Source organism: Rhinichthys klamathensis, unplaced genomic scaffold (assembly GCF_029890125.1).
Source record: "Rhinichthys klamathensis goyatoka isolate OS25496 unplaced genomic scaffold, OSU_Roscu_1.1 h1tg000523l_1, whole genome shotgun sequence".
In the NCBI taxonomy this organism is placed as follows: Eukaryota; Metazoa; Chordata; class Actinopteri; order Cypriniformes; family Leuciscidae; genus Rhinichthys; species Rhinichthys klamathensis.
In genome coordinates, this window is record NW_026607002.1 from 3,529,563 (window position 1) to 3,555,447 (window position 25,885).

Sequence of the window (25,885 nt, forward strand, 5' to 3'; positions counted from 1 at the left end):
AAAATGTGGATGAGGGCTGCCGCTGAAGATGTTTCAGTTCGGGTGTCAATGAATGTACATTACTCTCCCGTTATATTAATGTCAATTTCAGAGATTTAAGGCAAATTCAGTTTTGCTGAATAATTTGCATTTCTTTCTTTTTTTCTTTACAGAACTTAGGGGCCACATTGCAAAGGTTTGTATTTGTTTCTCTCTGTGCTTCTGAACTCAAACCATCAGCATCTCTGACTCTTGAATGTTGTTTCAGAGCCCAATATCTTCCAGATCCAGACCCCAGTCCAAGTGTGCCGATCACTTTCACAGATCACCTGACCAACCTGAAGCTCAGTGTCTTACAGAAGATGCAGGACAATGTTGGTAAAAGTGAGAGTGACAGAACGCAGCAATGTGAGTATCTATGAGTTTCTGTTCTCTCTCTTCAGCTTCAGACTTCAACATTAATCTTTCTCATCCCGGATCTCGTTTCATGTCGATGAAGGTTTCTGATAATTCAGATGATGAATATAATCTAGATTGTCGTTTTCCAAAAGGTGGAGGGGACAGCAGAAAAATGAATAGAGGAGGCTTCCAGAGACCGGCTATATTCGAAGTCCCTCTCTCAGCAAATGAGATGCTGGTCCCTCCCTTTTACGCTAATCGATTAAACTCTAATACCACATCTCAAACGGAAGGTTTACGTCTAGCCTTTGAGTATGCCCTTCGGGCAAAAAAGTAAAATGAACAAGTGAACATAATGAAAAATGAAGAAAAGAAAATCTGTTGGAATGTCATCAATCAATGTTACACTGCAATGTTGAGTTCAGACATTATACTTGTGTTTCATATTTAAATCATTACTAGGAGTTTTAAATGATTCAAGTCAAACTTCAGCTGAAATTTATTAAATAAGGTGTGGTTTGTTTAATCATAAATGGTCTTTTTGTTAGTTTAGTTTTACGTTTTCATTTTACAAATTATCATCTGTAACAATAATCAAGTTCAGATGTAATTTGGGTGTTTTGTACAATTTACAACACTGACAGAACGCAACTTATCTCTGTAACTTATGAAACAGATCATCAAATAGGATATTTGATTAATTGTTAATTATGAATTTGGGGTTAGGGTTCTGTCATAAATTGATATTACACTTTCCACCTTTAGTGTTACATGTATGTCCTGTGTTTCCCCCGTTCTTTGTGTATTTGGTTCAGTCCTGTTTCCAGTTTCCCGCTCCAAGTTAGTGTTTAGTTTATTCACCTGTGTCTAGTTCATTTGCCCCAGCTGTGCCTTGTTTCCCTAATCTGTTCTCTGTCATGTAAACCCTGTGTTCTCCCTCACTCCTGGTCGATTCTCGTTTGTGTATGGTACGTTTGTATTTGGTGTGGTTATGTTTCCTGGATTCCTGTTTTAGTTATATTAGTAAAGAGTATTGAAGTTGATCTGCTGACTGCTGCCTCTCCTTCAACCTGCACCACACCCGTAACAGAAGAACCGACCAAAAAGGAAAAGGAAAAAAAAAGAAGAGGAAGATGGAGATCTGGGAGCTCGCGGGACAGATCACGGCTTTGGCGCTGGATAGCCGTGATCTGTTCCACTTTACCTGGGGCTTTGTTCCACTCGCTGCCTCCTGCTCGCTGGGCGATGAGATAATCAAGGCGTGTTACCGGCGAGGGGCCAAGGTGGTCGACCCAAGGGAACTTCCAGATCTCTCTGGTCTGGACTGGAGAGAGGCACTCTCCAGATGTCTGGAGAGCTTTCTCCCATGGCACGCCGTGTCCGCACCGCTGGTTCCGTCCAGCCCAGCCAAGCCCTCATCGCTGGTTCCGTCCAGCCCAGCCAAGTCCGCACCGCTGGTTCCGTCCAGCCCAGCCGAGCCTTCACAGCTGGTCACGTCCAGCCCTGCCGAGCCTGAGCTTCCCTGCAGCCCTGCCGAGCCTGAGCTTCCCTGCAGCCCTGCCGAGCCTGAGCTTCCCTGCAGCCCTGCCGAGCCTGAGCTTCCCTGCAGCCCTGCCGAGCCTGAGCTTCCCTGCAGCCCTGCCGAGCCTGAGCTTCCCTGCAGCCCTGCCGAGCCTGAGCTTCCCTGCAGCCCTGCCGAGCCTGAGCTTCCCTGCACGCCTGCCGAGCCAGAGCTTCCCTGCACGCCTGCCGAGCCTGAGCTTCCCTGCAGCCCTGCCGAGCCTGAGCTTCCCTGCAGCCCTGCCGAGCCTGAGCTTCCCTGCACGCCTGCCGAGCCTGAGCTTCCCTGCACGCCTGCCGAGCCAGAGCCTTCTCCGCTGGTCCCGTCCAGTCCTCCCGAGCCTTCTCCGCTGGTCCCGTCCAGTCCTCCCGAGCCTTCTCCGCTGGTCCCGTCCAGTCCTCCCGAGCCTTCTCTGCTGGTCCCGTCCAGTCCTCCCGAGCCTAACTGTCCCATTCATACTTGCTTGCTTCGTTCTTGAATGAATCAGCCGTTTTGAACGAATCGATCGAATCAATGACTCACTCATCAAGATAGACACTGGTATATTAGTCGATTACTGATTCCAAATTACATGACAAAAATAGTTTTTAGTATTAGAAATGTCACTAACGATTGTTTAGGTAATCCAGAAATCGGCCGATTATTTTGACGATTAATCAAGTAATCAGATGTTTTTGTGGTAATAAAAATAGACCTAAGCAAAAAATAGCCTTTAGAATTATTTAAAATAAATATATAATAACAATGAGGCAATAATTTTGGTTCAAATAAAGTATAAAAAGCAAGAAATTATATGGTTTTATAGAACAAGACTGTTATACATATTATATAAACAATCAACGAACTTATGTCCATTGGCCTACGTATTATAATAAAAGCCCGCAGAGGGCGCCAACGGCTTGATGTTGTTACACTTTAACAACATCCTTGTTCAAATCAAATCCTTGTTTAATTTTGGCCAAACAACATTTTATTCAAATGTTTACTTAATCTTTAATATTTGGTCACTAGGCCTACTTTAAGATAGAAATGATACAGCTACTGTAATTTCTTGAACAAGAACATGTGGACATCAAAACATGCAAACTCAGTGCGAGGGTTTAAACTTTTATTTTAAAATCATGTAGAGCATTTTGCATATTTAGAAACAAATTGATGTATTCTCCTGTGTTAGCGTAGGTTTATAAATTATTTGCGTTTCAAATCTGATGAAATGGCGCATTGGGTTCCCAGATGAATGTTATAAATATATATTTTTAAATCGAGTTCTCTAATTTGATTAAAGAATCGTGACAGCCCTAGTTAGTAACGCAATCCAATATAGTACACATTTATGATAATCTATAGGCAGCTTCCAATTAATAACAGCTTGGTGTCGTGGCTCTATTGTAGATTTTAATGAGTCTCAATGTTCAATGAGTTTGATAACATGTTTTAATATCAGTGAGCAGTATTAAAGATGATTGTGGATGAATGTTTTCAGTTTTACTCAGTGTGACATTGTGAACTTTTCTTTTAAGAAGCACCAGTGAAAAATTTACACTCTTTGCCAGTTTAACTTTTAAACATATTTTAAGGTGTATCCCATGCATTTTGACACATACATGCTGGGATATCCACTGACCTGTACAAATATTTCAGACTCATTTATACAAATACTCCTTTGTTTTTCTTTGTATTTGTAATTCAACCGAGCTCCTCAAAACCACACCTTAAATGACATACAGGATTTTGTTAATTGATCATATTTATTTGAATGTACAACAGGATACAGATGCAAAAAAATGGTTGAACATTATTCAAATACTTTATTACTTGGTAAAGTTGCATTTTAAGGTTCCAACAGTAAGAAATAAACAGCATCTTTTAGAAGAACAGAAACATTAATGTGAAGCTAATGCCCTTTCTAAACTGACCTGACTGAATCATATTTGTTTGTTCTTTCTAACGTAACATTTCTCCGCATATGCTCAAAAGACATCTCTAACTCACCCAGAAACATAAATGCTTTGTGAAAAACACATCATCATTCTCTGGATCTATAGGGTTTGTTTTACGTTCATTCTGTGCAAGTGTAAATCCATCATCTTTGAATCCGTAGCATTGTTGATATCATGATATGTTCTACTGGTCACATGTCTGACTGGTTCATAAGACTTTAGCAGATTCTGCTTCATCATCATCTTCCTCACTGGCACTCAGGGTTTCTGAGCGAGAAGCGTGTTGAGTTTGATCTTGCCGTCCATAGACGCGGTGAGGCACGTGCCACAGTCCATCGCTGAGCACCAATCCACCGTCACGACGGGCGCTTTATGACCACCGAGAGACAAGACGCTTTCGAGACCCACGTCCGCCTTGCTTAACTAGACGAGAGGAGAGAAGACAGGCCTATTAGGTTCGATTTACTAGATTTAATTACTAAAACTTTCAAATTAAGATGAAAACGAATTAAACAAAAATTCAAAATATGAATAAAAACTATAATTTTTTTATTTTACAAGGAAGGTAAAATAATACTATATCAATGCTACTGATTCGGTACAGATGTGTCGATTCGATCAGATTCAATGGATATAGATTCAATTCAAATACTATTCATACTATACATCAGTTTACAAATGGTGAATTAATCCAAAGACATTAAGAGCCACAGAAGTGTATATTAAACTCTTTTTATTTCAGGTACACATTCATTAAAACAACCCACCTCTCTATTTCAAACTGATTTTAATGGGAAATGATAGCCTGAGCAGTCACATGCCTTGTTCAAAAAGGATCCGGTTATTTTACTTTACTATTTTAATAAAATCTTAAAACATTAGCTGTAAAGCTCTCAGATTTCATTAAAATATCTTAATTTGTGTTCCTAAGATCTTACAGGTTTGGAACGACAGAAATTAATGACATAATTACTCCTAATTGTCATTTCTGGTTGAACTAACCCCTTTCAGCACTGAATCGCACATGGTAAATAAGAGGGTGTCATCTAGTGGAGATGGAGAAGTAATAAGATTCAAGTTAATCAGATTTAATGGTGCGTCCAAGTCATGTCAGAAAGATCGTATTTAGTTGAGTTGGACTCACGTGAACGGCACCACAAAGTCATAATTACAAGCGGGAAACTTGGCTTTTGGGAATCAACATCAAATCGACCATGTTTAAAAAAAACTATTAAAGGGACACTATGCAGCTTTTTTAGCTTAACTGAACAGCTTCAGAGTTATTGAAATGGTTATATAACTTCTTTCGGGTTGAATGGTGGGCGTCTCGACCCCCCCTGGTGCCTGTGAGCGAAAAAATCTCACTTGCAACTTCGGTGCGGCGGGCCGCGTCAGGAAGTATCGCGTGATATCAGCTCTCGCGATGTAACATATTCCTTTACGGCAACTGCACACATACACACAGGAACAAGGTATAGATGGATGGAGTTTGTCACACTATCGTCATGGCTGAGCCGGCATATAAGATGCAGAAAGCTAGGAAAGCATTGTCGGAGGAACAGAGAAAGAGGAAACGGCAGACTGACCGAGCGAGGAGTCGGACACGAGCATAGGCATAATTTGCGGGTGTGTTATGTCCCCATTGAAACTTCTCGCGGCACGGATGTAACGTTACCATTACAAACAAATAAAACATCTCCAGGTAACTCTAGTAGAGCATTCATTTCGTTCGTTTGTTAAATAAGAGGCGATCTGAAATGTGTTAGTTTTGAAATCAAGTGACCAAAGTGCTCGTTGCCTCTGCGATCAGTGGTGCAGATAAGTTACAGTGTTCTGTTCTGACGCGCGCCTGAATCCGTTGCGGGGACTGAGAGACTCTCTATATTTTGTAATGGTGAAATCGCAAAATCTAATGCACAAAAAACATGTCCCTGCTTGAAATACAACCACTAATAAACAATCGGTTTTGATGAGGAAAATAAACTATACTACTACTGATTAGAACCCAGAACCTCTGACACACTTGGCAAAAGTTCTGCCTCTGGACCATTAAAATTGTCGGATCTATGTATTTAATCACGTGAAAATTCTCACCACTAACAACATATATTATATCTCATTAAACGACAAATTAAACACAATGTACTATTGTATACTATGTAACAGGGCATGTCAAGCTCTGAGTGAGTGGTATTTACGACAGTAACATTAAATTCAAGTACTCCACAGTAACTCTAGGGGTCGCTGTTTGACAAAAACGGGATTTCTGCATAATGCCCCTTTAATAGTGCTTGGGCGTCATGACGTCATTACTTGGCGTGGCCGCCATGTTGACAGCTTCGCGAATGTAAACATACAGCAAGTCGAACGAGGAGAAGCAGCAGAGTTGGGTGAAAGAAAAGAAAAAAAGATGTTAAAATTCCTAAAAGGATGTGGAATTTACCGGGATACGTTAAATAGGGAAGCCAGGGACCGGTATGTGGACAAAATCGGCACTTTTAACGGTTTGGATCCATGTGAAATTTCCAACAAAGAGTCGGCAAACAGTGGGAACATAGTAATCCGGACAAAGGTAACTTTAAGATGCGCTCCACCTAGCTGCTAGTTTAGTAACCGTTAGTGCTAACAATCATTCACACATGTACTTTTAACTATGTGTTTCAAAACTGTAGTTAGTAACGTTAGCTGTCAACCCTCCCGTTTTTTCCGGGTTTCTCATGTATTTGAGCTCTTTTCCCGCTGTCTTCCCGTTTTAGTATTTTCCTCTAAAATATCCCATATTTTAATACTCTCGTAACATTAACATTAGCCCTTCCATCGGACCTGTCAGTCTCTGTACTGTTGTCCTGTTGCTATCCCCTTGCCCTAAGCATCGTTTTGCTTACTAACTTAAGTTTTGCTTAAAACAGCTACTACAGTAACTACACTTTTGAAACACATAGTTAAAAGTACGTTACATGTGTGAATGTTTGTTAGCACTAACTGTTACTAAACTAGCAGCTAGTTGGAGCGCAGTTTACCTTTGTTCGGATTAAGTTACTGTGCTCCCACTGTTTGTTGGATATTTCACATGGATCCAAACCGTTAAAAGTGCCGATTTTGTCCACATACCGGTCCCTGGCTTCCCTATATAACATCTTTTTTTCTTTTCTTTCTCCCAACTCTGCTGCTTCTCCTCGTTCGACTTGCTGTATCTTTACATTCGCGAAGCTGTCAACATAGCGGGCATGTCCCAGAATGCAACGCGGCACCCAAGCCCTATTGAAAAAATGACCAGCCCTAATTGATAATGACAGAAACGGCTAAAAAGATACAGGTAACGATCATAACACCACAAACTATTGTATTTGGTCATTTTACAGGAAGTTTCCTTGTGTTAAATACCATTTTATTAATAGGGAAAATGTTTATTTTTAAAACAAAAACATCATCAAGCTTGTGTTTAGGTCACTTTAAGAATGTTATAAGATCTCATCTTCTTTTAGAAAAGATAATAGCAGAAAGCAAAAATAAATTGGATGAATATAATAAAAAGTGGAATAATATTATATGTGTTTTATAACTATATGAAATCGTGTAGTTTTTCCTATCTTTTTCATATCATATTTATTCTTCTGTTGTAATATATTTTGTAAAGTGTTAAAAAAAAAAAGTTTTTTTTTTCTTTTCTTTTCTCGTGTATGTTTTGGGGTATGAATGTGAGGATGAATGTATAAGCATGTAGAGTTTCTGTAGATTTTGGTCTGTAAATTTTTGTTTCTTATTGAATAAAAAATAAAAAAAGATACAGGTAACGAAACGGAACCAATTCCTCAATGAACGGAGCTCATCTAAGAGCGGTTGGTGAGTGTGTGTTTACCCGGTAGATGTTTCCTCCGTTACTGGCGCAGGTGAGAACGTGTTGCCCCTCAGAGTCGAAAGCGAAGAGACGACCGTGTGGAACCTGAACCTGTTTATATCCGCTGTAACCCGACAGCACAAACGGCCCCACGGCATCCTGGGATAGCGAGTACTCCGACTGCTTCACGCCACAGCGGTGGATATTCCACTGAACAAACTGACAACAAACACAACATGATGTTTACATACAACCATCCCAGATGAACATGAGCAAGTTTTAATTGTTGGCGTCTAAACAGAAATTAATAAATTGTTGAATCGGAGCTTTGAACTGATTCACTGAAATGAATCAAATTCTAAAGGTGCGGTCACATTTATCATTGTTTGTTGATTTTTCATAGGCATAATCCTATCATGTGAAGGCTAAACATTATTTAGATTTCACAACGGGTTCATGAAATTTTTTATTTTAAGTTCCCCTGAGATTTTAAATAGAGATGCACTGATGTATCGGTCGCCGTTTTATATCACCGATCGCTGATATAGCATGAAAAAAGCCAGTATAGCAAACCAATCGTTTCTTAATTAACTTTGTGTGTTGTATTATGTCTTTCTATTTATTAAGGGAATATGAAAAGTTCTATAATAATGTAAAATATGAGGTAACGTTAATCAGAAATATTTGATAGCAAAAATAACCTGAATGTTAAATGAATCCAATCCATGTTCAATGAAAATTATTAGATTGCAGCAACAAACTTGCTAATATACCTTAAATTCATGCATTTTTTAACTTTGCTAATTTAAAACATGATTAAAACAGTTTTTTTTTTTTTTATGACAGTACAAATAAGTGTTCAAGTGACGAATATCGGAATCGGCCAATAGTTGTTTGTTAAAATTGGTAATTGGTAAGCTATATTCGTGCAGCCCCATTAATTTATTTTAATTTGACATTCAATATAATTACTAGCTTTTAATTAACTTACAAACCTCTGTTTGGGAAACCCTGCATTAAAACGTCAGTGTGTGTGTGGCTCAAAGTCATCATCAGTGTTAACGACATTCATGAAGTATAAACACAGGTTCCCATCACCTTCCCGTCCTCTCCGATACTGAAGACCGTGTTCTCGTCGTAGCTGAACTCCACGCTGTACACTTCCCCATCATGAGCCTTCCAGCTCAACGCGCTCTCGTAGCGCTGCATGTCTGCAGAGAAACATTTCAACAAGTGAATTAAATGAGAGCCATTTGGTGTCAAGATGCAGGCGAGGAAGGAAGATGAGTAGCAGAAGAGGCGGAGTCATTGCAGCCAAAGGGCAAAAACGCAACAGCTTTGCACAAAAAGGCAAAGACAATACTGGACAGGGAACAGAGGGCTTAAATACACTGGGGATAACCAACTGAACAAGAAGCAGGTGCGCAAATCAATCAGAACCATGACAACAAACTAGTGCATAAACCTAGGAAACAGAAAAGAAGCGGGAAATGGGAAACAATTGAAGCAGGAACTGAACACAGGGAATCAATGATATACAAACATAACAAACCTGACACTTGGAGTTTAGAAGACAATTGATATTCAGCAATATTATCGATTTAATGGCACCAGGACTGACTAAAGTATCACTAACTTTGCAACATCGACAAAGTTATTGAACTAAACTGAATTGAACTAAATAATGTAGAGCAGCCTTATGCTGCGTTCACACCGGACGCGAATAGCGCGTCAGGCGCGAGTTATTTCAATGTTAAGTCAATGCAAAGACGGGTTACGCGAGTAAAAAATTCCTGCGGCGCGGTAGACGCGAATACGCCTCATTCGCGCGTCAAATTCGCGCAAATTGAGCGTCTGGCGCGTAACGCGCACAAAATGCGCGAATGGTGCTTTTTGTGCATTCTCGCGTTTGACGCGAATTCGCGTCTGCCGCCCGAATTGAAAAATCTGAACTTCTGCGTCAATTCGCGCCGCGTTAACCAATCAGGAGCCTGCTTGCTGCTGTCACGTGGTGAAGTGACAGTTTATAATGTTATTTTATGTTTGGCCTCAATAAATTATTTTGTAATATGACTAAAATGCTTGGTGTGCAAAGCAAATCTTTCACATAAAAACTTGATTTCAATAAAAGAGAGATACTCATTTTGTATTGAATGCTATTTATTCCATATCTATTCTAGATTATATGAAACATTATTATTCTAATGTAAAGACAACAAACAGAATTTAGTGTATAAAAACTTTTTTTTAAATCACAGGACAGGTTTCACTTTTGGAGGCTGGCTCCATTTATTATCAAAACAAAAATAAATGACAGATTAGGTGTGTGCGGGCGAGGGTGAACCTCGCGCTGGGCTGTAGAGCGCGGGCTCGACAGGCATAGACCACTCGAGGCCGAGGCCTTATACGTCCTCACCGTTAGGTCCACCAAACCTAGCTCCTGGAGCAAATGGGGAAACTCCTGAAACCCTCCGGAGGGTCTGGTGGACCCGAGTACAGCGACGATGTCCCCTACGCAGCTGTTTCTGCTCTCCAGAGCATATACGAGCGGTGACTCTCTCGATTAATGCTAATGCTAATGCTCGATAAACATCTAAAAAGATGGCCGCCAAGGGGTTTCGAAACTTTCGCCTCCGGATTTCGCCTCTGACGCGCGTAAATTTCACTTCAAACTTTTTTTTTTTTACGCGCGTCAATTTCGCCATTGACACGCGAATTAACACAAAGTGGTCAAGCGTATAACTAGACGCGGCAGGCGCAAATTTGACGCGCTATTCACGTCCGGTGTGAATGCAGCATTATAGTTGAGATTGAATTTGTTTCACAATTGATGAATTTTGCAACATCGACACTGTTATTTTCCTGTTTATTACTGTGTAGCTGATTGGAAAATAAAGCACTACCGAACAGTCGTATGATCCCGTCCGCCGCTCCGGTCACCAGCAGGTTTCCGTTGTGGTTAAACGCCGTGCAGTTTATGGCGACCGGTCCCGGCTCCAGCGAAAACTGCAGCTGAACACAATAACAACCAGATAAACGTCAGTACGCCAGTGTGCAGTCGTTACATTTCTGTGTTGGTGACGTTTGGCGTCAGTACCTGCTGCTTGACCGTTTTGGTGTCCCACAGCAGCAGATGTCCGGATACGGGACCGGATCCTCGTGTGTCGCTCTCCGTCGCGACTGCAGAATTGGCAGCTTGAGCCGCCGCGGAGCAAACGAACGACGTGCCGCTGGGACTGCAGGCCAGCGACAGGATCCTGAACACACACGAATACGGTCTGAGTGGACTACTTTAGAAAAAGGGTATGTGAAAGAGTATGCAACAATGGCTTATCAATAAGATGCATGTAGAAATTGAGATTTATATATTGGTGCATTATGGGTAATCTGTAGGGCTGGGTTGAAAATATCAAACCGATATCGATTCTTAAATCCCAAGATTTGATCTTTTAGTCTAGGCTGTTTTCAGTTAACTAAACTAAACATTATTTGTTTATGCCTCCAATCCAATGACATGTAATGAGCTTTGATACTTTTGATATATAAGAAAGTCTCAGCTTTCAAATTCTGTCAATCCTATAATAAAAATCAAGCAAAAATTTGGTTTAGTCTCAGTTCAAGCGGCACCTGAACCGATCATCTCATCTGCCTTACTACTAGTTGTAGCATCAAATAAACATGAATTAACATCAGAAGGAATGTTTAAAGAAACAGAGCAACTGATTGAAATGAATCATGTCTCATGTAATCGATCAATCAGTGTTTCAACCACGGAGATACGTCAATAAAACAGCTTATGAACAACATGAAAGACATTCAAATACCATAAACTCATTCGTTAGCTAGAAAAATAACTCTAGAGAGCAGCATTTTGATCAATATATGCACTATATTGCATATTTATTATATTTTTACTTAACCTGTTCTTCAATATTAGGGATGCACCGATAACAAAATTTTGCCCGATACGATAACCAATCCTTTATATTTAAAAGCCGATAACCGATATATATTGGCCGATAAATCTAAATCCAAATTGTATATAATTTTTGAGAGCCTGATTACAAAAACAAAAGTCTCACTATTAAAATCCACGTCTCAAGCACACAATTATAATCATGTTCTCATTATAATTTTATGTAGCCTGCACATGTTGCACTCAATTGTATTTTCCTTTTTTGAAGTGATTCCAATCATATTTCAAGCAATTTAAAACCATCATGTTGAACAGTGCACATCTGAAGTGTCTCAACTAAAGGAAACAATACATAATTTATCGGCTTAAACATATCGGCCAAATTTTCTTATCGGCCCGATAATATTAAAAATGAACATATATCGGCCGATACCGATATGGTGGCATCCCTATCCAATATTAATGTATGTTTGAATAACATCCGTCAAGTACGTTATGACAGCCACCATTTAAAATGTTTTAAAAAACAAACTGGAGTAATAACATAAGTTATTATTAAAAAGTTATTTTATTTAAACAGCCATATGTACAGTGGCTGAGAGAGCTCAACGCACGGTAAATTAAGAAAACACAAGCAAATAGAAAAACACCCGCAATTAAGTGTCACCCCCCTTTTTTTGAATATACATGAAAATGCACATTTCGAACTTAAATGGTTGTAATTTAAGAATGCTTTGGAATATAGATGTAAGATTGGTCTTGTTTTAAAGAAGACATTTGGCAGATTTTTGTAGAAGTGAAATAAATTAGGAAAGTGAAACAGAAAAAAAGTTATAGAAGTTTGAGTTTATGGAAATGTACAATGTAAAAAATTTAATTATTCATATTTTATATAAAATATATATTTTCAAAACCTTGGCGACTCTAAAACTGCAAAAAAATCAAAGCCGAAAATCTGAACAAGTTGTGTTTCAAATTTTAGGTTGATATCTCAAAAAATGAGCTTTCAGTAAGATTTTGTTTGGGCGCAGTACCAAACTTTTTCACTAGATGACAACCAGACTCCATTACTGCCCATATAAGGGCGCCTCCATTTCCATATGTGTTTTGAGTGATTTGAACCATTATTTTCCCAATTTTCATACAATTTATGAAGTAGACATCCTATTCAGAAGTAATTCGAGAAGTTTGGCAGATTTTGATATGAATTCAACCTCTAAGAAACGCAAAAAGAACACGCATGTACGTTATAGCTTCCTGCCACAAATGGTGAATCTATCATTTTTTTCTTTATATTTAAAAACAAATTCAGACCTTTTTTTTCTAAAATAATTGAATGGATGCTATCTTTTGAACTCTTGGCATGAAAACAAACTGAGGTTTCGATCCTTCTTTCATGTTTTTTCATGTTCATCACTATTTCAAAATAAAGGTCTAAACACGCCTTAGCAGTATGAAAATATTCTTGTTGCAAATTGATAAATTACGGCTCCTCTGTAATTTATTTTGAAAATCAATCATCAAATATGGAAACTAGAGATTGTAAGCTTTCAAATGATATATAGTTTGTCAAGATTAGTTTAGGTTTAGTATAGGATATTACTGTTTTAAAAATATAATGGATTTGGGCCCACCGGTGGGCCGGTGACACTTAAGGGGTTAAGAAAACATCTTCATCAGTTTCACAACACACGTGTGCTCCAAATACTCACAACAACCACATACAGAAACGCACTACAAAAGTTCACGGCCACCGTAGATATGTGCAATTTAAATGATTGTACACAAATCAGCTGTTAATTTCAACCTTTAGTAATGTACTGACAGGGTTCACCGCATTAGTTGAGAGAGATTGATTTACTTTGAAATTTGTGTCAAAGCCCAACACTAGTGATCTGTGAGGACTCACCGCGGGTGGACCGTGTCTATTGACATCTCGTACAAACTCTTCTTGGCGTCGGTGTCGTAAAGCTTGACCGTGCCGACGCCACTGCCGAGCAACAGCTGCGAGAGTAAAACACCACATAAACCAATCAAACCAACCAAATACTGTTCATGTATATGCCATCTGAATCTATTTCTCTGGGTATATTCATGAACCGTGATGTTATTTACCAGTCGGTCAGGTTTGGCCGCCCACTCCAGAGAGAGAAGCGGAGACTTGGACATGATAGTGGCTTTGGTTTGCATGATGGGATTGAAGGCCCAAACCTTCACCACCCCGTCCACATCCAGACTGGCCACTTTTCTGCCCGAGCAGTCCACCCTAAAACACAAACACACAACTGATGCTGATAAAAGCTCACATAGTGAAACTAAAACACAGAAACGCCCATAAGCTCATTAACATATCAGCACCAATTCAGAGTTCGAAACCGTATGCAGAGATTAGCCAATCACAACAGAGCTCATTTACATACAGCAATCCTACAGCCAAGTGTAATATAATAAGTGTCAGAGGAAGATGATGATTATTAGACAGGAAATTATGACTGTTTTTAAAAGGAGACCGTTTCCAAAGTCTTGATTGTGTTTTAGTCTCTACTAGAACAGGTTTTCCAGCTTGAATGTTGATTATTTTCCTCATATTCTCCATTGTTGCGGCTCCTCTCTTCCCAGTCTGGCAGTAACGCTCTGTTTACTTCCTGTCTCTATGAAGCCCCTCCTTCTGAAAAGCACACTGTGCTCTGATTGGTCGGCTGGATCAGTGTGCTGTGATTGGTCGAGCGCTTCGAGTGTGTTTGGGAAATGTCCCGCCCCTTACCATAACCACCAGTTTAACACACTACTAACTAACTCAACCAGGCCCCGCCCCTTTATTCTGCGCATGAATTATTATAATGAGGAATATTGTGACGTGTTCGTTCCCGGAAGAAACTCGTTTCAGGGAGTTCAGAAACAGTGACACTGATATAGAGAATAACTTTGGAGAGATTTTTCATGCTCAAACGGCAACATTACTAATAAACCATAATGCGACCCATTTGATGTCTCCTGGCCACACACACCTGCAGTGCATGATGGATGAGTGATGTTCTCCATACTCTTCCTGACTCAGCTTAATAAAGGGCTGCTCCGCTCCAGCTCCGCCCACTTCACAGACTCGCGTCTGATTGGTGGAGTCCGTTTGATCAGGAAGAGCTTCGGTTTGAGTGTCTGGATCCGAATCGTTTTTCTTCTCCGAACTCTGTGGAAATCAAAAATACACACGGAAAAATGCATGATGTAGTCAGTATGATTTTAACTTAATTTAATATCCAAATTGAAATAATAGCAAACCCAGGATGGGTTTAACATTAGTTAACATGTTTTCAGAATGAAAAATACTTTAAAGGTGCAATGTGTAATATTTCTGAGGATCAATTGACAGAAATGCAATATAAGATCCATAACTATGTGTTCAGTGGTGTATAAAGAGCTTACTCAATGAACCGTTATGTTTTTATTACCTTTGAATGAGACATTTATATCTACATAACCGCGGGCACCCCCTTCTATGACGGTCGACCTATTGTGACGTCATGTTTCTACCGTAGCCGACAGCGAACACACAGCGCGCGTTTCGTCACTACCTTGAAAGAGAAGCCGCAGATCCTACCGAACCACTAGATGCCGCTAAAATCTACACACTGCACCTTTAACATTAATCTTAGTTAATGTTAAACTAATGTTAACAAATGGAATCGTATTGTAAAGTGTTATCAGAAATCTTTATATTATAAAGTTAATGTGATTCTTCTGGTTGGTTCGGTTCATGGAACTTTTAAAATCCCCACGGAGAAAGCGAATGGGAAAAGTACGTCCCGGACCGAATCCCTTGGATGAGTGTTTGGCTACTGTAGTGCCGCCGCCACGCGAGGAGCAAACCGCAGAAAACACCGAACATGAGCAGAGAGGGCTTCGTTTCTCGGACCTGCGCTGAGGGTTTGGACAGCAGCTCTTTTCTCTCTTTCTCGTGGTCATGCACTCTTCTCGTTCGGGGATGACCCGTGGCCAAATCCACCGTCACCGCGGAAACAGTGGCCGTCTTCAAGTCCTTCGCGCCGGGCGGGTCTTTCGCTTTCACAGACTGAGAATCACAGAGAGAAAGACCTTCAGATTAGCAGAAAGACATCAAGTTGATAAAGCAACGTTTGTAACACTTATACAATAAGGTCCCATTAGTTAATGCATTAACTAACTTAAACTAACAATGGGCAATACATTTGCAATACATTCACCCTCAAGTCTTCCTAGGTGTATATGACTTTCTTCTTTCAGACGAAAACTATCAGAGTTATATTAAAAAATGTCCTGGCTCTTCCAAGCTTTATGCTTTAGATGCACTTTTAGGATGGACAGATGCACTTATGATGGACAGATGCACTTATGATGAACAGATGCACTTTTATCATGGATAGATGCACTTTTATGATGGACAGATGCACTTATGATGGACAGATGCACTTTTATCATGGATAGATGCACTTTTATGATGGATAGATGCACTTTTATGATGGATAGATGCACTTTTATGATGGATAGATGCACTTTTATGATGGATAGATGCACTTTTATCATGGATAGATGCACTTTTATCATGGATAGATGCACTTTTATGATGGATAGATGCACTTTTATCATGGATAGATGCACTTTTATGATGGATAGATGCACTTTTATCATGGATAGATGCACTTTTATGATGATAGATGCACTTTTATCATGGATAGATGCACTTTTATGATGGATAGATGCACTTTTGTGATGGACAGATGCACTTTTATCATGGATAGATGCACTTTTATGATGGATAGATGCACTTTTATGATGGATAGATGCACTTTTATCATGGATAGATGCACTTTTATCATGGATGGATGCACTTTTATGATGGATAGATGCAGGGCTGTAGTACTCGAGTCCGGTCTCGTTTTTCTATGGTCTCGGACTCGCTGGTTTTCGGACTCGGCCACTGGTCTTGCCAAATATGGCTTTTGGTCTCGACCGAGTCCAGGTGTCTTTTTTATGTTCCCAGTAACGTATTATTGTAGTATGCACCCGCAGAAACCTCCACAGATTACTGCAGATTGTAGTGCCAGTCATTCACAAGTACGACCTGCGCGTGTGTGATTTCTTTTCTACTATTTGCTACTGCAATACCGGCGCATAGCTGAAATAACAGATCTGTCTATTCACTGCCGATCATAATATGAAATTGCTATATGGACTAGTGACTGTGAATATTAAAGACTGCTATCAAATCTGATTGTTCAGCGAGTCTCTGCAAATGAGTGCCGCAGGTTCATGTACTACACATACTCAAGTACACGTTTATCTTCAGCATTTCATCGTCAGATACACTCAGAAACCCGTCAAAATAAAAGTTCGGTTTAACGTGAAGAAATTACCACAGATATATTTTACTGGAGTGAAGCTATATTGTCATTTAGTTGCTCAAATGCCCAGTAGGCTACTAGTGCCTAGCAGTGGTAATAGTAGTGGGTTGGTGTTTGTATCAGTTCTAACACTGCTATTATGAGTTATCACCATATGTCATCATTCTTTTTTCTTTAGATTAAGATTATATGATATCAAAGGGAATGTCTATACTTAAAAATCCTGGGTGTTGTGACACTGTTTGTGCTTTTAGATCAACAAATAATAACCCAAAATGATTGTCATTTAATGTCATAATGTCAAGACCTTTTTCCTGTCCTGGACTCGGTCTTGACTTGGATTCGACTAGTCCTGGTCTTGGACTTGTCTTGGACTCGACAAAGGTGGTCTTGACTACAGCCCTAGACAGAAGCACTTTTATGATGGACAGATGCCCTTTTATCATGGACAGATGCCCTTTTATCATGGACAGATGCACTTTTATGATGGATAGATGCACTTTTATCGTGGATAGATGCACTTTTATCATGGACAGATGCCCTTTTATGATGGACAGATGCACTTTTATGATGGATAGATGCACTTTTATGATGGACAGATGCCCTTTTATCATGGACAGATGCACTTTTATGATGGACAGATGCACTTTTATGATGGACAGATGCCCTTTTATCATGGACAGATGCACTTTTATGATGGACAGATGCACTTTTATCATGGATAGATGCACTTTTATCATGGACAGATGCCCTTTTATCATGGACAGATGCACTTTTATCATGGATAGATGCACTTTTATGATGGACAGATGCACTTTTATCATGGATAGATGCACTTTTATGATGGATAGATGCACTTTTATGATGGACAGATGCACTTTTATGATGGATAGATGCACTTTTATGATGGATAGATGCACTTTTATCATGGATAGATGCACTTTTATCATGGATAGATGCACTTTTATGATGGATAGATGCACTTTTATGATGGATAGATGCACTTTTATCATGGATAGATGCACTTTTATCATGGATAGATGCACTTTTATGATGGATAGATGCACTTTTATGATGGACAGATGCACTTTTATCATGGATAGATGCACTTTTATGGACTTCAAAACAGAAACAACCATTCACTGCCATTATAAAGCTTGGAAGAGCCAGGACATTTCTTAATATAACTCTGATAGTTTTTGTCTGAAAGAAGAAAGTCATATACACCTAGGAAGACTTGAGGGTGAGTAAATCATTGGCTATTTTTTTTTTTTTTTTTTTGGGTGAACTATCCCTTTAATAGTATCTTAATGATGTTGTAATAACGCTGGATGTACCTGCACTCCGGCGGGAGAGTCTTTCCGGCCCAGCGAGGCCTGTGTGGGCGAAGACCCCGGGGCCGTTTTCCCAGGAGCCCGTCTGGCCTGAGGGAGGAACGTGGAGAAGAAGTTTCTGGACGGCGTGGTCATGTTCACGTTCCTCTGACTGTACACGAGATCACTGAGAAAACAGATGAAACATCGCTCACGTTTCTGAAAACACACACACTTCACACTACCTGATTTTCCCGCTCACTTCCCTTCCTCAGTTTTCCCTTTTCCAGTTTGAATGCCTTTTAACTTTAGACAAAGAGGCTTTTTGTCAAGAATCGTAGTTTAAAAAGATTTAATCTTCACAAAGAGCTTGCAGGAACAGAAACCTTTACACCTCGTTGATATTTGTGCAGATCCGTTCTGTGTGCTTCACATGTATCAAAAATGGTTTTGATTTCATATTCTTTTTACATGATTTTTTCGCCAACTCAAACATACCCCGTATTATCACAGTGATGTACAGAAATGATCACAGACACAATCAAGACTATTGTGAGGAAGTTACGTTTCAAGTGAATGTTTATTCACTAGTCAAACGCTCGTCAGTCTCATTATTTTCAGTTCATGCTTGTAAACATTGATATAATGTGAAATGGTTGGATAAAAACACCCAGCGTGAACAAACTGGATGATTTCAGTGCTACAGTCTCCTCACAGCTCAGTGTCGCCGAGTCGGTCCATGTGCTGGACGTACGGCGGGAGTTTGTGATGCACCATCACCTCGTCTTTCTTTGGCCGTGATTCTCCTTGAAGAGCAAATAACTGGAACGAAGGGAGATGTTTGATTACAGGCAGATGCATCTTAACAACATTACTGCTCTTCTAATAGGCCACTAAAAGTAACAGATCGAAAAATAATAAGCATGAATCAAAACTTTAAAGGGACAGTTCACCTTAAAATGAAAGTTTACTCACCCTGGTGTTGTTTTTCCATTCTTTTTTGGACCTCAAAAGGAGAATTTTTTAAAAATGTTTATGAAAAAATTTGTTTGGTGAAAAACAAGCTTTTAATGTTGTTTATGTGGTGTTTTTAATATGCTTTAAGACTAACCATGTGTAATTCATAAGTCGAGACTCGAGTATTTTCTGCTTAAAACTGCAGTGAACCAAAGACCGTCTCAAAAACACGGTTTGAAATCGCTGGTGTTTCTGACGTCACAAACGACCTTGTAACCAATCAGATCAACGTGTGATCGTCAACCAGTGGATCTCTGAGCTGAGTGAGTGAGTGGAGGCGGGGCTAATTTGCATATTCATAGAACCGCGTATACTAAATGAGGCAAGGGTGTCGAGTTACATTCAAGATATTTTAAGGCATGAAGAATTTTAAATGATCTAAGATGAGTTTTAAGGGATACAATTATTGACTACAGGGAAATCCTGCTCTTGGCCGTTGGTCTGTGCTCGACTGCACGTTCATGAGACTCTATTAGCACCGCAGTTTACTTCGACTTGCCCAGAAAAACACACAAATTGTGAGAAATCAAGATTGATAAAAAAAAACACATCATGACATACAATCCATGTACTTTCTATATATCCGTTGTGTTCGTTGAAACAAGAAGTTAACGCGTTTTGGGGATTTCGAGGTATTGTATTTCATGTTGCGTGTTGATTTATCACAACTTGTGTGTTTCTTTTACGGAGGAGCGCGAGTGGGACAAAATTCTCCTTTTGTGGTCCAAAAAGGGCGTACGGCATTAGATCAACACCAGGGTGAATAAATTAGGACTTTACTTTCATCTTTAAGGTGAACTGTCCCTTTAAACTCTCTTCTGTAATTGACTGGCTTGAGGAGGCGTCAATCTAGAACTAATGGACCAATAGTGACGCTACTTACCCTTCTCATTTACATAAAATTCTAACACATACAACATTTAGAAAAGCAAGTGATAAAACATCATAAGTGTACACAAAAAGAGAGAGAGAGCACAAAACAGCAATAAAATAAAGGAAAACATTATTTTGAATTCATGTTTCAGTTTTGTGCAATGTAATTTTAAATAAGTTTTGATTAATGCTTATTTTTTTATACAAGTTTTTACATTTTTGCAAAACAGTGTCGCACGCTGTGATACATTTGGCGTAAAACTAATCCCAAAGCCTTCTTCCATTGTAAGTGCACATGTTCGAGCTGAGCCATGTATATTTTAGTGCAATATTAAGCACTGAAGTGGCATCTCTACCATGTTGCATCAGGCATTACTGACCAGCTCAACTAGTAAACAGTGAAGATCTCACCATCTGTCGGTACTGCTCGTTCTCCTCCTGAAGACCCGTGAGTTTCTGCACTTCACTGTCAAAGCTCAAGAGCGCAGGCAGAGGTGAAGCTGTTAAGGAGCACTAACATTATATATGATTACATATGATCTGCATGATATCAGTGATTAATGCACATTCAAAATGTGTACACAATGTAATTTCGAAGCATCAAAGCCACATTAAAGGATTAGTTCACTTTTTAAAAAACTTTTGCTGATAATTTACTCACCCCCATGTCATCCAAGATGTCCATGTCTTTCTTTCTTCAGTCGAAAAGAAATGAAGGTTTTTGATGAAAACATTCCAGGATTTTTCTCCATATAATGGACTTCAATGGGGTCCAAACGGTTCAAGGTCCAAATGACAGTTTCAGTGCGGCTTCATAAGGGTCTTACCTAGCGAAACGATCGGTCATTTAAAAAATAAATAAAAAAGTTGAAGTTTTATAAGCACAAATGCTCGCCTTGCTCTGTTCTGTGATGCCCGTTCGTGACGTCACGTAATACGCAATTACGTTGAAAAGGTCTCACAGAACATAGCAAGGCGAGCATTTGTGCTTATAAAACTTAAACTTTTTTATTTATTTTTTAAATGACCGATCGTTTCGCTAGATAAGACCCTTATTCATCGTCTGGTATCGTTTAAAGCCCTTTGAAGCTGCACTGAAAGCTGAAGCTGCTCATTTGGACCTTGAACCGTTTGGACCCCATTGAAGTCCATTATATGGAGAAACATCCTGGAATGTTTTCATCAAAAACCTTAATTTCTTTTCGACTGAAGATAGAAAGACATGGACATCTTGGATGACATGGGCGTGAGTAAATTATCAGCAAAAGTTTTTTTTAAAGTGAACTAATCCTTTAAGGCTATTTAAACAGCTGAAGGACCATCATAATTCCCCCATCCCATAATAGGCGGATGTTACAGTGAGCAGCGATGGGTTGCCGGGCAACAGCAGTGTTTGGATATGCATGCACTGGAAGAGAACGCTGAGGAAGTTGTGCAGAGACACCAGGAAAGTGTCGGCCCACTGGCGGGAGAAGTACGGAGAGAAGACGGGATTCTGTTCCGGGGTGGAGATGAACGGCAGAGCGAACCATTCCCGCCACTCCGGCTGAGCCTGCAGCTCCAGCGCCTGCTTCTGGAAAAACTCCTGCGTCTTCTCTGGATTCCTCGACTGAGACACAGCAGACACAGGATGAGTCTCACAACATCAACTACAGACAGACACCGAAACAAACCTGTTTTATTTATTATTATTTAACATTTTTATTATGTATTTTGTATTATTAATTACATTAAGTATATATTCATATATTATTTAATGGTATTATTATGTTTTATAATATTAAGTATATATTCATATATTATTTAATGGTATTATTATCTTTTATAATATTAAGTATATATTCATATATTATTTAATGGTATTATTATCTTTTATAATATTAAGTATATATTTATATATTATTTAATGGTATTATTATGTTTTATAATATTAAGTATATATTTATATATTAAATATTGAAATAATATAGCTTTTATTATTTATATTAAGTATATATTTAATATATATAATTATTTATATATAATGATTACCATCAATTAAATTAATTTAGTACTACCTTGAAATAATATTGCTTTTTATTATGTAATTATTATTATTTAATTTACTATTATTTATATTAAGTATATATTAATGAATATTAAATTCATTATTTCATCACTGATACATTTAATAAATTTAATTCAATAGTTTGATTTCTAACATTATTCTCTCAACAGACATTTACATCGATAGTCTGGCGTTATAATGTATTTGCTTTTGGTGAACTGTGGAGTGGGTAAAACTGTTTTTAATGGCAGGCTAGCAGATACCGTTGACTCGCGCTAGCCTAGCACCGGCGAACTATGCAACTGGAAGGACTGGATGAAATGTTTTGAAAACTGTCTCCACTGATAAATAACACCCAGGCTAACTTAGAAATGAGGTCCGATGTTCAAAATCCTGAACCACCCCTTTAATTTTCTTTCATGCAAAAATACATTTTCTGATGCAGTTGTTGAGTTCCTGGGCTGAGGTGTATTGTCAAGGTCAAAGTTTATTTCTATAGCACCTTTTAACAACACGAATGTTGACCAAAGTGCTTCACAGATACATCAAAAGTACACATACAGTTAAAGGTGCTCTATGGAACTTTTCTTCTAAAATGAATCCTTTTTTTATTGCCTGTGTGTGAAGGGGATGTAATCACACATTAAAATGATCCACTTGTCGGGTTTTGCTATTACCTCTGAAGGCCAGTATTCCTATTTCCATGTGAAGTCTCCGGGTCGGATTTACCGCGAAATCCAACGGATGTGACGTGCACGCGCGCTCCCGAGCCTCTCTCCTTATATACAGTCTATTGAAGACGGTCAGGGAGTTACGTCCGGTTAAAGGCGCACGTTTTTCGGCTTATATCTCAGTCAATCTTTGATCAATGTTCCCAAGACTCTAATAGTTCGTAGTGCTGGACGGGGCCTTTCGAACGAGCCCACCCCCGAGGTCCAACTCGCCCGGCTCCCCGAGTTATAGCCGTTCGAAATCGGGGGTCCCAGCGAACGGCGATCCGGTAGGGGGCATCCCCGAGCCCGCCACTCTAGCATTCGGGCAAGGGTTCCCCTGGGACCTCCTCCCCCGAATTTGAGCTCTCTGGGTCTTTGCGTTCCAGAGATACGAGCGATTTTCTTTTGAGATCGTGACGTCACCGGCGTCCGCAATTTTGCAGCGCGCCCGATGGTTTTCTGCTAATATCTCTGCGAAAACACCACCAAAAACTATGGAACTTATATGGTTCTTTTCAGCTCGACTAGATGGTCCCAACGAGCTCGGTGCTCGCCAAATCCGTCTAGTATTTGCCGAGATATTTGCGTAATAGACGGTATTGTCTATGAGTTTGAGCACGAGCGCTCTTGTAAAATTTGGTTGCAATCTGAAACATCACCACTAGAGGCCGCTAAAAGTTACATAGAGCACCTTTAAGTAGAGCATATAAAAAACGTAGACCTAAAAAATAAATAAATAAATAGAATCTTTATAATAAGTACAAATGTTAAACCTAGCGACCTCACAAGAACTGCAACCCGGTAGTATTTCATAGATGCAAAAAGCATTTTTAAGCAAATTTTTCAATTTAATAAGCTTGAGAAAAAAGGTAGGTTTTAATTGATGCTTTAAAAACATTTAAAGTAGGAGAAGCTCTGATCGATAAAGGTAGTGTATTCCAAAGTTTTGGAGCATAGACTGAAAAGGACCTATCACCTTTTGTTTTCAAACGTGATTTTGGGATATTTAATACTAGCAGAGATGATGATCTAAGTGATCTCTGAGGAGAATAAGAACTTAAAAGTTCTGATATATAAATATGCTTGTGCTGCACCTGAACGCTGTGTATGACGTAGAAGCGGTAGAGGCTGGTCCTCAGCTTGCTGACGGTGGGTCTGTAGATGTCCTCCAGCCTGGAGAAGAGCCTGCGGTCCAGATACGCCCAGTACTCCTTCAGACCCGCCAGATCATAGTTCTGAATCAGATGCTGGAGCTGATCGATGATTTTATCAACCTGGAGCACACATCAACAAAACCAACATTTACACTATCACATATATTACACACATGTACATTTGATGCATGCATACTCATGTTTGACCTTTTTGATGTGATAAAACTTATTTAATGTTTATTAAAAGCCTGTTAGAGATATTATATTGTCCTGTTATGATACTGTCCTACACTTGTGCATGCACCCGCATAAGCCAGGCATGCAGGAGGAGGTGAATAAACACATAGACTCACTCTGAAGCCTTTCTCCTTGTCTGATTTGATCTCTGAGTCCAGATGTTTGAGTGTGCTGTTGAAACCTCGATAGATCAGATACTCTCGCACCAGATCATCTGTTCTCTCCACCGCCGCGGCCATTTCACATACTGTACAATTCACAAACACAGCAGGTGATGCATGTCATACATAAACACGGCATTTTACATGCACGATTATTTTGCATACAAAATGTTTCAGAATAATGGTGAGTCCTAATAAACTAGTGCTTTATTTTGACTCAAAAGACAATGAGTTGATGCATGATCTGTTTACTTCGCCTGTAGATAGGCCTACGACACTGTCATTTATACATGAATAATTACAAATACAAATGCTTTGAGTAGAAACAGCGATGAGGACAAATAAAGCTTTACCTGATTAGATTAAAATACGAGTTCGATGTCTTCCTGTTTTCAACTTCTGTTCCTCATGTGATTGTAATTGTCACGTGATGGACTCCAGCTGACGTCAGCTGACAGCGCACAGTTCACGCGCACCGCCAGAGGGCGCGCTCACACTGCCATCACGTGCACTTAGTAACATTGTAACAGATGTTTCAATCTACACTATTGTAAGGTGTCATTAGACCTCCATAGTCGCTTTGGAGGTAATAAACTCATAAAACAGAGTGAATCTCAAGCCTTTTGTTAATAATTCTCATTGTCATTTTTCTGCAAGACAAATAATTATATAGCCTATAATATCTGTAGTATCTTAATTGTTTCTCCTGTAGACAGCAATGAGCTCCATTATATCTCCTGAACTATTAAAGAGCAACAACATACTAAAAAAACACACTTTTCACCACTGTTCACACACTCCTGGAGGTGTTTAACCAAATACAGATGAGCAGCAGATATGAGCCGCCTTTAGTTGGTTTTATGAGTCTGGTTTTCATGGCGCTCATTATACTGTCATGGTTGAATAATCGAACACGACCAGGTTAAGCGATGGGAAGAGGAGGTGCAGTGACACAGACTATATATTAACTTGTCCTGAATTCAATTAGGAGAATCTGGTTTCCTGTTGGCTGTGCAATGACATACTAATGAAAATGCTCATGGACATTTACCATATATTGGTAAACACTGCACATTAACAGTAGGTTACAATACATTAACGGTTGATCTTAAAAATAAAGGTTCTTCATTGGCATCTGTGGTTCCATGAAAAACCTTTAACATCCACTGAACCTTTCCATTCCACAAAAAGCTCTTTAGTGGAAAAATATTCTTTATATGTGACCCTGGACCAAAAAACCAGTCACATGGGTCAATTTTTTTAAATTGAGATTTATACATCACTTGAAAGCTAAATAAATAAGCTTTCCATTGATGTATGGTTTATTAGGATAGGACAATATTTGCCCGAGATACAACT

General features: G+C 39.3%; 1 protein-coding gene across 1 annotated transcript; it reads right to left on the reverse strand.

Annotated features, from left to right (window-relative positions):
- Nucleotides 1–4,137: 4,137 nt before the first annotated feature.
- On the reverse strand, nt 4,138–24,962 carry wdr91 (WD repeat domain 91). The gene is made up of 16 exons (XM_056238435.1): nt 24,880–24,962; nt 24,482–24,612; nt 24,069–24,248; nt 21,616–21,823; nt 20,626–20,708; nt 19,040–19,146; nt 18,349–18,511; nt 15,547–15,702; nt 14,642–14,820; nt 13,749–13,899; nt 13,543–13,637; nt 10,815–10,974; nt 10,621–10,729; nt 8,816–8,928; nt 7,739–7,936; nt 4,138–4,302 (listed from the first exon to the last, which is right to left on the reverse strand). Exons 2-16 carry the CDS (start codon nt 24,602–24,604, stop codon nt 4,138–4,140), a joined length of 2,190 nt encoding a protein of 729 aa, XP_056094410.1. The 5' UTR covers nt 24,605–24,612; nt 24,880–24,962.
- Between the last annotated feature and the right edge of the window lie 923 nt (nt 24,963–25,885).

Excerpts from the sequence above, each read along its gene's own strand:
- wdr91 (XM_056238435.1), bottom strand. The coding sequence starts at position 24,604 with ATGGCCGCGGCGGTGGAGAGAACAGATGATCTGGTGCGAGAGTATCTG. Across the intron at positions 24,249-24,481 it reads ACAAGGAGAAAGGCTTCAGA|GTTGATAAAATCATCGATCA; the intron begins GTGAGTCTATGT and ends TGTGTGCTCCAG. Across the intron at positions 18,512-19,039 it reads CGACTCGGCGACACTGAGCT|TGATCTCGTGTACAGTCAGA; the intron begins GTGAGGAGACTG and ends CTGTTTTCTCAG.